The following is a 12,306-nucleotide window of genomic DNA, read 5'->3' on the forward strand; positions in this document are numbered from 1 at the left end:
AAGACCCTCTTAAAACAATGCGACAGTGAGCGCCCGGCGCGCTGCGGTTGCGCGATCGGACCAAATTAAGCTCCTTGCGCACTGAGGTCCACTTAAATTTTGGAAAGTACATCAGGACATTAAAAATATTTTCTAAATTTCAGCGACGGCTCTGTCACAATAATGCGACCAGCGCGGTGTAGTTGCGCGGCCGGCGACGCGCTACTGTTGCGCGTTCGGCGGTGCGCTGCAGTTGCGCGATCGTACAAAATTAAGCTCCCTGCGCACTGAGGTCCACTTAAATTTTGGAAAGTACATCAGCACTTTTAAAATATTTTCTAAATTTCAGCGACAGCTCTGTCACAATAATGCGACCAGCGCGGTGCAGTTGCGCGTTCGGCGACGCGCTACGGTTGCGCGTTCGGCGGTGCGCTGCAGTTGCGCGATCGGACAAAAATGCGCAAATGAAAAAATGCTTAAAAAAGGCGTTTTTTTGTTGGTTTATTTTGCTTGAAACGGATTAATTTTTTTCCCATTATTTGTAATGGGAAAACATGATCCGGAATTCGAACGATTCACTTCTCGAACAGCCTTCTGGAACGGATTGTGGTCGAAAACCGAGGCTCCACTGTATACTCTATCACTATTATTTAATACTAGCGTTGGGTGTCTGACAAAAAGTGACTGAGAGTCAAAATTAAGTCCAGTTTGTGTATGTGTGTTCTTACATGTGTGTAGATCTGGGTCAACAGTCTCCACAGTGCGAGTGGCTACTACACTATCTATGGCGAGGAGAGCCTGCAGGCGGATCACTTTAACACCAAACTCAGCTTTGGGGATCCCAACACGCTGTGGGCTAGAACAGGGTACCTGGGCTTCATTAAGAGAACCGAGCTACTGGATGCTAGTGGAGGTCAGCCACTATTTTACAGTTTACAGTCTCTTTGGTACATTTCTAAGATCAGAATTGACATTTACATAACAGTCAGTCTATTTCTCAAAGCAATACTTACAAATAGCAAAACATAATGGTTTCCCTGCAAAGGTCATTTTCTGTCTCAAAATCCTTAGTGCATCCCTCAAAATAAACATTTGTGCATCTCTCAAAACAAATATTTGTGTCCCCGAACTTATCAGAATGACAGGTCTTGGTGTCACTGTGTATGGCTATGATATGGCTGGCTATCCCCTTTTATTTTCTCAATCGATTTGATTTTAATTCACAAGAGTTCACTTCTATTTCAGTAGGTGCTACTGACGCAGCTGACCCGTGGCGGAGCTGCCGAGTGTTCAAAATTGTCCATTTGTTTATTAATTGATATTTGTTCAATCCAATTTTAATCGATTTAATTGAAAATATCATTTTTTTATTCACTGGTTGATAGGCATATTTGCCAACATTTGGTTGTGAAAAATGTGGAAAAAAATGTTTTCAATAGCGTATAGACCTAAAGTTTATTTGCCAAGTCTTTTGCGTAATATTCACCACACGAAGGAAAATTATGCCAGCTGTTTCACAGATATTCAGTAAATTTCCATTGAGGACAATGAATAAATGAGCATTTCTATTTAATCTCTGCTGACCGCCAGGAGAAGGTGCTTAAAGCAGTTTCCTTTGTGCATGCGCAGTCTAAGTACGCATACCAAATTAGTCATATGTGACCCCTGGATGTGTTCTGGTGTCACCCGGTTCGTTCGTTTTCTCTTTTCTTCTCATTGACATTTTGCATACCGCTGGGTCTTTCTCTACCCTGAAGAAAGCACGTATTTGTCTATCAACATTTTCACCTCGACGCTGTAGAGCCTTGAGACCATTGGTCAGAGCAGCAAAGTTTCTCTCTCTAGACGCTGCAATGGCATTTAACTTTGAGTGTAATTGTTTGACGCCGTTGTGGCGTTTGAACTTGTTTGAGGCCCGATGTGGTCACGTTCTCTAACCTCCGACTAGTAATGTGTCGCAGAGTAACATTTTTTTTTCACCGGTTGACCTCTGCGGGAGAGCAGCGTGGATGCTGCTGTTTTCTTTAGTGACGCAGTCCGACAGGCTTTTGGGCTGATGACCAGGGAGCACGGGCGGGTGATGTCCTTTCCAGTCTAGGCGCGCCACCTGCCAGGTGTGGCTGGTGCAGTCACCCCTGATGGAGGCCTCTAGGAAGGCTCTCTGTAGCGTTCCTGTGGAACCGGGGAAGCCTTTTGCAATGGGAGCGCTGGAGAGAACGATTAAGGCTCACGAGAATAGGAAACTGCATTGGAGTCTTAATAGGAGCCTTGCCCCTTGGGGTAGACTCAGAGCACCCTCTATATCTCCGCACCCCTGCCCTCTGCTGCAGTTTCCGACCGTGGGCATGGTCCCCAGCCAGCTGGCTGCTTTGCTGGCTTGGTGGTCTTGACCCAGTGGTACAAGTTCCAGTATCGACCTACTTCCTTGTGACAAAAAAGACTGGTGGATAATGACTGACTATGGACCTGAGAGGGCTCAACCATCACTTCAAGGTGCACTTCCACATGCTAACTACGGCTGACGTCTCGCTCAGCCGGGGGGAGTGGTTTACATTTGTCGACCTGAAGGACGCCTTCTTCCACATCCCAATTGCACTTCAATTGCTGTCACTGGCAGTTCCATATGGTCTCTTTTGGGCTCTCCCTCACCCCAAGGGTCTTCACACGTTTTGTGAAGGCTGCACTTGCGCCCCTACAGTCTGCGGACATGACGGTGTTGCCGGACGTGGATGACTGGCTCATCTGTACACCGTCAAAGGCTCAGGTAGTTCAGGATACGTCCACTCTTGCGTGCCGGTGTTGCCCGAATGGGCATCTGGGTCAATTTAACCAAGTCTATGAGACCTGATTAACACCAAAACAGAATTTAACAGCTACGAAGCATTGTTGACCATAAAAGTACAACTGACACAATGATGTCAAAATTGGACAAGTAGTTTTGAGAGACTTATTGATTCTGACATGAGAAGTGTACCAAAGCAACTGAGAAAAGTTGTAAACTAAGGAGTAAGGAGGGAAACTGTTAATGACTCAATGATTTTCTGCTACAGATCGCCATGATGCCTTATTTGTAGTGGGGTCCCTGGATGAGACGCTGGAACTAAGGGGCTTACGTTACCACCCCATCGACATTGAGACGTCCGTATCTCGAGCTCACCGCAGCATTGCAGAGAGGTGAGTGCTTAGCTTGTTTTTATGGTACAGTTGACTCCACATTTCTGACACTATATGGTGGTGGGCTTTAAAAAGATCGCAAGACAGGTTGTGTCAAACTTTGTGTAAAATTATTAGATGATAGAAGAATGTAAAAGTTAAATACCGTATTTTTCGCACCAAAAGGCGCACTGGATTATAAGGCGCACCCTCATTGAATTTTTTATTTTAGAAATTATTTCATATATAGGGCGCACCGGATTAAAAGGCGCATAAAATAGAAGCTATACTGCAACAAACTGAGGTTGACTAGGGTTGCGGTATGCATCCACTAGCCAATAACCAATGAGCTCTCTGTAAACAATCGCGTTTCTCAAACAATCTCCTATAAAATGATCAGAACTGACTAAAGTTCGATCTAACACTGGTACTGCTTACCTATGTTTCCCTTCCATATCGATCCGTAAATTTACTCGAAACATTAACAGAGCAGCCTATTTTGACATGAAATAGCCTTGTGCGTATAGCAGCTATTATTATAGCATTAGCCACCCGCAAACTCCCATGAGCCTCAGCTCGCAGACCCCCATGAGCCTCAGCAAAGTGTAAACAATCGCGTTTCTCAAACGATCTCCTATAAAATGATCGGAACTGACTAAAGTTTGATCTAACACATTGGTACTGCTTACCTATGTTTCCCTTCCATATCAATCCGTAAATTTAAAGTTAAAGTCCCAATGATCGTCACACACACATCTGGGTGTGGTGAAATTTGTCCTCTGCATTTAACCCATCCCCGTGTGATTTTAATCCATCCCCTGGGGGAGAGGGGAGCAGTGAGCAGCAGCGGTGACGCGCTCGGGAATCAGTTGGTGATCTAACCCCCCAATTCCAACCCTTAATGCTGAGTGCCAAGCAGGGAGGCAATGGGTCCCATTTTTATAGTCTTTGGTATGACCCGGCCGGGGTTTGAACCCACAACCTTCCAGTCTCAGGGCGGACACTCTACCACTAGGCCACTGAGCTGAAATTTACTCGAAACATTAACGGAGCAGCCTATTTTGAAATGAAATAGCCTCGCGGGTACAACAGCTATTCGGTGACGCCCCCTGACCACAGTTGCCGTAATGTTGGGAAGCGATGCGACCTTGTAATTTACTAGTCGTACTGAAACGCACTGAAACATTTTGGCAGAGCACTGTGTACAACCAGTACGGATCAACAAATTCATCAATTGATCCATATATAAGGCGCTCTGCATTATAAGGCGCACTGTGGTTTTTTTGAGTAAAATGTAAGTTTTTAAGTGCGCCTAATAGTGCGGAAAATACGGTACTATAATTTATTAAAACAGGATATTACTAAAAAATACCCAATAAAAAGCATTGCTTTGATTTATGGGTTTATAGCCTTTACATGAATATATTTGTTTGTAATTTCCTGAGACAACTTTCTCCTTCACATTCTAGTCAATGTTGAGTCCGGTACGCACCATGTCATCAAGCAACACAGTGACTAAATAAATAGAGGACACACTATAGGTGCCTATGCTCAAGGCAACTCAAAAAATTATTTGTAATATGTTTTGTGCAGCCCAATTAGTCGAAACATAGTGTTTTGAATATTGCGTTTGTTGAATATGAATAAGGCAGGCAACATCCAACTGTTAATCCATCTCAGGCCATTTTGCCACTTGTCGACTGAAAATGACATCACAGTTGCCAGGTCTCAGGTCACAACCAATCGCGGCTCACCAGTTTTCTGAAGCTGAGTCGTTATTGGTTGTGATCTTAGACCTAGCAACTGTAATGTAACTTTTCAGCCGCCCCCTGAGATGGGTAAAAACGGGCAAATTTTGCTGCTTCACTTATATTGCACAAACACAATATATTAATCCAAATGCCGTGTTTAGACTAGTGGGGGCACATACCACATATTGTAAGAAACATGTTTGGGTTGATTTCCCCTTTAATAACAAAAGCACCCACAGATTGTTCTATTTTTTGGTCAGTCATCAGGTATCCAATGCAAGAAACAAATCCAGTATTTATTCTTCTGGTAAACATGCATATTATTCCTTGTTTGGAGGCTTATTCTTTCAGAAACTGTGGGTGGAATTTGAAGTGTGCATAGATACTAAGTAATCCCAGACATCAGACTTGTATGTGTTCCCACCAGTGCCGTGTTCACGTGGACTAACCTACTGGTGGTGGTGGCCGAGCTGAGCGGCTCCGAGCAGGAGGCATTGGACCTGGTTCCCCTTGTCACCAACGTGGTTCTTGAAGAGCACCACCTTATTGTGGGCGTAGTGGTCATCGTGGACCCGGGCGTGATCCCCATCAACTCCAGAGGGGAGAAGCAGCGCATGCACCTGCGCGACTCCTTCCTGGCCGACCAGCTTGACCCCATCTATGTGGCCTACAACATGTGATCTGAGAGAGAGGAACATTACGAGAAATCAAACCGGGCTTCCTTTGTCTCCCTCATTAGTCATCTTTTCAAACTAAACTGTTTAATTGCTCGTATTCTTCCATCTATTCATTGCTCTCCATGTAAACAGTTCATCAACACATTTATTTTCTTTATCGTTATTCCCCCTACACCCTCATAAAAGACCCTCACTTCTCAGTAGCAGGGAGGCGCAGCGATTGAAACTACAGAGAAGAGGTGGAACTTTCCTCCTTCCCCTTGCACTTTAAGTCCTCGCACCTCCGAGTCCACCTCCTGTCTGGCCAGAAGGGGACACGCACATTGTTTGCTTTCCCAGGGGCAAAACCTCCACTTCAGTATTAACACGTGCCGCCAGCTGGGGGGGGTCCTGATATGTGCACAGTGGCATTGCATCGTACAAAATGTTCTGAAAATACACTGAGGCTGAGGTCCAATTGCTTTATGACCGTTTACCTGCTGAAAACTGAATTTTCTTTTGCTGCAACCTGCGGGTAATAGCCAACACGATGTTGAATATATAATTGAGCAGGGTTTTCAATTGACAGCACAAATTGGGTGAATTTCTGCACAAATCTTGCACAAAGGAGCCTTTAGCTGAACAGCCCACTGCATGGTAAGGCCATGTTCACACCCATGCGGATATTTACAAAAATATATGCCTTTCAAGTAGACATATTTTGCATTCCCCCCAATTCAAAGCGATTCCTAGGTGTCTCAATAACATGCCAGTAACATGTTTTCATCAAAATAACCAAAGCATAAAAACTTGCATCACATTTTACCCACTGTAATTTTCCCTTGTTCATATTAACCTGTTTTCAAGGTGCAGTCTTGTCTCATGTAAGTGAGCCACTGTTTCCACTCCACTCTACTGCTTCAATCAAGTATGGCCTCTGTTACCTTGATGCCTCGCTTGTGCATCATGACAAGACAAGCAGCTATTTGTTGTCAAAGAGCAAAGCAAGCCCTCATGAAGACCATTTGTGTGTCCACTGGTGGAGGTAGCACTTAATCACCAAGCTGCCAAATGCATGAGGCGCATGCAGCGTCCATATTGGCAAACACAAATTTACCCCCCATCTTGACAACTTAGCTCAACTTTCGAGTAAGTGCGAGTTAGCACAGGCTAACTAGCGATGCACTCTGCTTACCTTTTAGCTGGGCATTGTAGTGTTCTGTGTACTCAAGGGGCCGGACTCCAACTGTGACTTAAAAATAGTGGATTGTCAGACAGCCTAGCTTCCCAGTCATGAATGGAGATACTCAGTGTGGGGATGAAATTATGCAAATTAGCTGCACTACTAGGCTACAGTCTCGCAAAATTCAAAAGGGCTTGCTCACATTTGGGAAAATAGGCAGCTAACAAAGGATTTCTGTGGTTGTTTAATTTCACACTTGATAGGTGTGTTGTAGATGTATGTTGTAAAAAAATTGGAGCTTGGAAAATATACTTTTTATTGTATTCCTTTAAATATCAATGTATGTGTGGACCTTAAGGGCTCCCACTTGACTTGGCCTCAACTGGTCTCTTGCTAGAGTCAAAACATTTTTATTACAGATTAAACAGCCTTGAAATACATGACAAGTAATCCCTTTTAGCAAAAATGCAATATGTCTAACAGCAAGGGAAATGTATGTTCTAGACAATTTATTAAGGACCTTCAAATTGCTCTAGCCAACGAGAAATATGGCAACTGGATGTATTAAAGTTAAATGCAACAAATGACCCATTGAAAAACACCCGGCTATCAAATGACGTTTTATCATCACTGTATTAAAAAGCAGACTTGCTGGACATTTCCGTTATAAGTCCCAATCTCAAATCCCTTGTTATTTGTTTTGTTTTGTTTTTAACCCCAGATGTAGATGACTCTCAATGATATAGTCATTGCAAGCACATGTTCGCATTGTGTGCAGTCGTTTTGACGATGCTTAAAAGCTGTCCTATCAGCGCTAGTATGCTGTTCAAATAGGTTGCTTGTTAGGAGGCAGAGTTGTGCCTTTTCACAAAAAAGCTCCATTGTGACACAATGGATGAAGGAGTCGTATTATTAAGAGATCAGTGAGTGAGGAAACAACTTTTTGCCTTATTGAAACTCTTGGAACTTTTAATTTGAACCTTCTCCAATCATACTGTTCATATCTCTTGCTCATGTCGTCTTCACGTAGTCCAAGGCTTAATGAATGTCAAACACTTGAAAGCAAGGTAGGATGGCCGAGTGCTAGTTGTAAGCAACTCATATAGCAAGATACATTAACAAAGTTGTAGGGGATCAATGAGGGTATAAGGATGTCAATTTGTAATCTGTGTGTTAGGTCAAATACTGTTATCAACTGGTGTTATTGTGTACATGCAAATAGTCTACACTTGACTGGTCTTTAATACTTGACAGCATTTTTCTGCTTTCATTTGAAAAACAAATCGAAAAAAACACCAGACTTATTAGACTACTGTGGCCGGAACACCATGCACTTTTCACAATACTGGTGCGTACGTGCGTGTGCGGGAGAGCGCGTGTGTGCTTTTATGATGATTTTTTTTTTTTTTTAAGAAATTTGAAACCTCTTTAATGATTTGATTTGTTTTCATCTTTTATGTCACCGCCACTGTAATTTCACCCTTTCCATCCAACTATAGAATTTAAAATACAGGATCTGATAGTTTTAATTGCTTTTTTTTCTTAGTGTGACCAACGTCACACGTTAACACGTTAAGTGACATGTATGCAACAGGCACGTTAAAAGCACTCATGCACCAGTGAAGCATTTGAGTCACTTTGTGACTATTCTTCTGTTGTAACTCTTACAAGTTTTTAATAAAGTTTTATAATTTAACGTCAACCTTTTTCGGTGCTATTCTCTTAGAGATGTGAAAATGTCCTCTTATACTGTCTGGATGTTCATAAATTGCTGTTCATTACGATGTTCTACAAGGGATTGTCTTCATTAACATTCATTCCACATCTCCAAAGTAATTCCAAGCACAGGCTGATGTACCCACAATGTATACCTCAACAATGACTTGTCGCCTCACTATGCATCGATGAGCCGCAAGCAGTAGTTTGATCAATGGTGTGATTTCTTCAACGCTGTCTTGACAAGCAAAGACAAAGATTTCATGCTGTCGTTGGATGTGGTTCATGTGAAATAAATAAGATGCTTTGTCAGAAGCTCCTGTCATTTTGCCACGTTTCACTCACATTTCATAAATACCGTAATTTTCGAGCTATAAGCCGCACTGGACTATAAGCCGCACCAGCTAAAATTCGTGATTTTTTTTAGTTTTATACTTATATAAGCCGCACCGGACTATAAGCCGCACGTGCGCACGAGTTATTTACAAAGAAAGACAGTACACAGAAAGCCTTTTTAAAGTTTTAATCACATTAACATTTCGTTGTAAACACAGAAGTAACAGCACTAGCTGGGCTAAAGTTTGAATGGCATTAACATTTTGTTGTTAACACGGAAGTAACAGCACTAGCTGGGCTAAAGTTTTAATAACATTAACATTTTGTTGTAAACACGGAAGTAACAGCACTAACTAGGCGGGTAAAAAAAAAAAACATACCAGTCAACAGTCACTGAGAGCCGTCTTCTACACTACCATCATCCAGTCTGTCCTCTGCACCTCCATCACTGTCTGGTTTGGATCGGCCTCCAAACAAGACAAGCACAGACTGCAACGGACAATCAGGACTGCAGAAAAGATCATTGGAATCAACCTCCCATCTATCCAAGACTTGTACCTGTCCAGGACCAGAAAACGTGCAAGGAACATCTCTACAGACCCTTCTCACCCAGGTTGCAGTCTGTTTGAACTACTCCCCTCCGGACGGCGTTATAGAGCTCGGTACGCCAAAACCAGCAGACACAGAGACAGCTTCTTCCCCCAGGCTGTTGCTCTGATGAACTCACACCACTCTTAGAGTCTCAGAGTCATTACTGTGCAATAACATCCTGCTCTCCACACCTTTTTTGAATTTGTCTACACTGTTTGTACTATGTGTCCTCTCTGCATCCATTGCAGCCTGGTCATCCTGGAAGAGGGACCCTCCCATCTGTGGTCTCTTCTCAAGGTTTCTCATTTCCCCTAGCTAGAGTTTTGAGTTTTTCCTTGCCCTTTTGGGAGTTTAAGATCAGGGGATGTTTGAGAATATTTGCCATTTTTCACATGTCCTGAGTGTTGTTAGTCACCTAAATGTTGAACAGAGGGTGTGATTTACCGAAGTCAAATTCCTTGTTTGGCACGCTCAAACATGGCGAATAAAAAACTCTTGAATCTTGAATCTCTTTGTCTTCCTACTGTCCACTGAAACCAGCAAAATCTTCCTCCTCAGTGTCTGATTGGAATAGCGCCAGATGTACGTCGCAACACTCTTTGTCATTCGCTCTTTCGTTGTCGCTTTCATCATCACTCTCGTCCTGAGGCAAATTCACTCCTGAGCTTGTGCTCTCCTCTCCGTCACACACCAGACTGGCTTTTCGAAACCCATTGGTGATGGTGGATTTTTTCACACTGCTTCACACTGTCAGGATCCACTGGCAGACTTGTGCGAAAGTTGCTCTTCGCCTGCGTCCAGTTTTTGTAAACGATTTCTCGCCGCTGGTCAGCCAAGCCTCCCTTTCAAGTCGGGGGGCCACTTTAAATCGATTAATTTATTCCAAGTTTACGTGCAACTGCTCAGTTCCCTTCTTTATCAGCCAGCTCAATTTAATTACTTCACTGGTTCTTCTATATCAAACAATTTTCTTAGGTTCATTTACCTGACATGTTTCGGCGGGTTCTTTCGCCTTCATCAGAGTGTCAGTGATGTGATTGTGACGCGTCTTTATCAGCTGATGGATGAAGGCGTGGCTCACCTGTCAGATTTGACAGATGAGCCACGCCCTCTGCTGTCCGTTCACCTCTCCAAAATGCTGTTCCAGGTTGTAGAGAGCATGTAGGCTCCTTCGTCCCTGTTGATGGTCCTCGGGCCCCGCTTGCGGATCTCAATGGCCTCCCTGATCCAACGCTGATGTTTGTTGTCTTCAGTGCGGATGACTCTGGCCTTTTTCCAGTCCATGATGTGGTTTTCTCTTTTACAGTGGTCGGTGATGGCTGACTTGTACTGTTCCTGTTCTGCTTGTAGTTTTATTGCTCTTGTTTGTCTTGTTGCTGTCTCCTTCTCGCATTCCTTCTTATGTTCCGTTTTTCTTGTGATGAAGTTCCTCCCTGTCTCCCCGATATATGATTTATTGCATGATTTGCATGGAATCTCGTATATGGAATTGCATTTATTTTCCGGATTAACTTTGTCTTTTGGGTGGACCAGTATCTGACGGAGTGTTGTATGTGGTTTGATAGGCGTGCTTATGTTGTATTTTATCATGGCTCTTTTGATGCGTTCCGTAATGCCTCTTACATACGGCAACGTCACTATTCCGCTGGGTTCTTGTTTCCGTGTTTGTTTCTTTCTTTTCTCCTGTGTTTTGTATTTTTTGTTTTTTACCTGTTCTGCACCTTTGGTTATTGCCCATTGTGGATACTGACATTTTTTGAGTGCGTGTTGTATGTATTTTTCTTCCTGTGTTATGTCTTCCGGATCCGTGATTATTGTTGTGCGTTCGAATAGTGTTCTGACTACTGACAGTTTGTGTATAGTGGGATGTTCTGATGTCCAGAGGAGGTATTGGTCGGTGTGTGTGGGTTTTCTGTGTACTTTTGTTTTGATGTCACCGTTGTCTGTGTGGTGTATGTTGATGTCTAAAAAAGCTATGGATCGATCTGTTTCTTCTTCATGAGTGAATTTGATGTTACCGGTGGTGTCTATGGTATTGAGATGGTCTGTGAGGTGTTGTGTATGTCCTGTTTTTGTTTTTTCCAGAATGTCGTCAACGTAACGTTTCCATAGCGTGGGTTTGTATGTGTCCAGGGCTGTTAAGAGTGCCTTCTGTTCTAAATCTTCCATAAAGAAATTACACATGATGGCAGAAAGAGGGTCTCCCATGGGGAATCCCTCTTTTTGCCTGTATATTGTGTTTCTGTATTGAAAGTATGTGGAGGTGGCTATGAAATGAAGTAATTGGGTGATGTCTTGTGCTGTTAGATTTGTGCGTTTCTTGAGTGTCCTGTCTGCTGATAGTCTGTCATGTACTATGTGTATAGTGGGCTGTGTGGGCGTTTTTGTGAAGAGTGAGATGACGTCGTGTGATATGAGCATTTCATCTTTCTGTACTTTTATGTGTGTGAGTTCTGTAGCTAGTTGTTTTGAGTTTTTGCAGTGTTGATCCGTGTGTCCTAGTAGTGGTTTTATTATTTCTGTGAGTGCTTTTGAAAGGTTGTATGTGACTGACCCTATGCTGTCTACAATGGGGCGAAGAGGTGTACCTGGTTTATGGATTTTTGGTGTGCCATAAATTCTGGGGATGATGTTTGCTGTGGGTATTAGGTGATTGTATGCCTGTTTGTCTATTTTATTTTCCATGAGTAGTGGTTTGAGTAATGCTTTGAGTTTATTTTTCTTGTCTTCTGTTGGGTCTTTTTTTATTACTTCGTAGGTATCGTCCTGTAGTAACTGTTGCATTGATTCTTCGTAAGTGTCCGTGTCCATAATCACTGTTGTTCTGCCTTTGTCTGCCGGGAGGATTGTAATGTCTTTATTTTTTGCTAGTGTGATCATTGCGTTTGTTTCCTGTTTTGTAATATTACTGGGTGGTGATTTAGCCGTTTTTAATATACCT

General features: G+C 43.0%; 1 protein-coding gene across 6 annotated transcripts in view; it reads left to right on the forward strand.

Moving 5' to 3' along the window:
* The window catches only part of dip2ba (disco-interacting protein 2 homolog Ba), a 103,159-nt gene extending 96,719 nt beyond the window's left edge, over positions 1 to 6,440 (forward strand). For 5 of the 6 annotated variants that reach the window (XM_037245896.1, XM_037245897.1, XM_037245898.1 and 2 more), the window contains 3 exons: positions 718 to 892; positions 3,030 to 3,153; positions 5,311 to 6,440. In XM_037245896.1, the coding sequence (XP_037101791.1) occupies positions 718 to 892; positions 3,030 to 3,153; positions 5,311 to 5,563 (552 nt within the window). In that variant the 3' untranslated portion in view covers positions 5,564 to 6,440. The remainder of the gene's footprint in view (positions 1 to 717; positions 893 to 3,029; positions 3,154 to 5,310) is intronic. The other variant, XR_005097298.1, reaches the window with a different exon arrangement.
* Positions 6,441 to 12,306: the final 5,866 nt, after the last annotated feature.

This window comes from Syngnathus acus, chromosome 2 (genome assembly GCF_901709675.1).
Source record: "Syngnathus acus chromosome 2, fSynAcu1.2, whole genome shotgun sequence".
Lineage (NCBI taxonomy): Eukaryota > Metazoa > Chordata > Actinopteri > Syngnathiformes > Syngnathidae > Syngnathus > Syngnathus acus.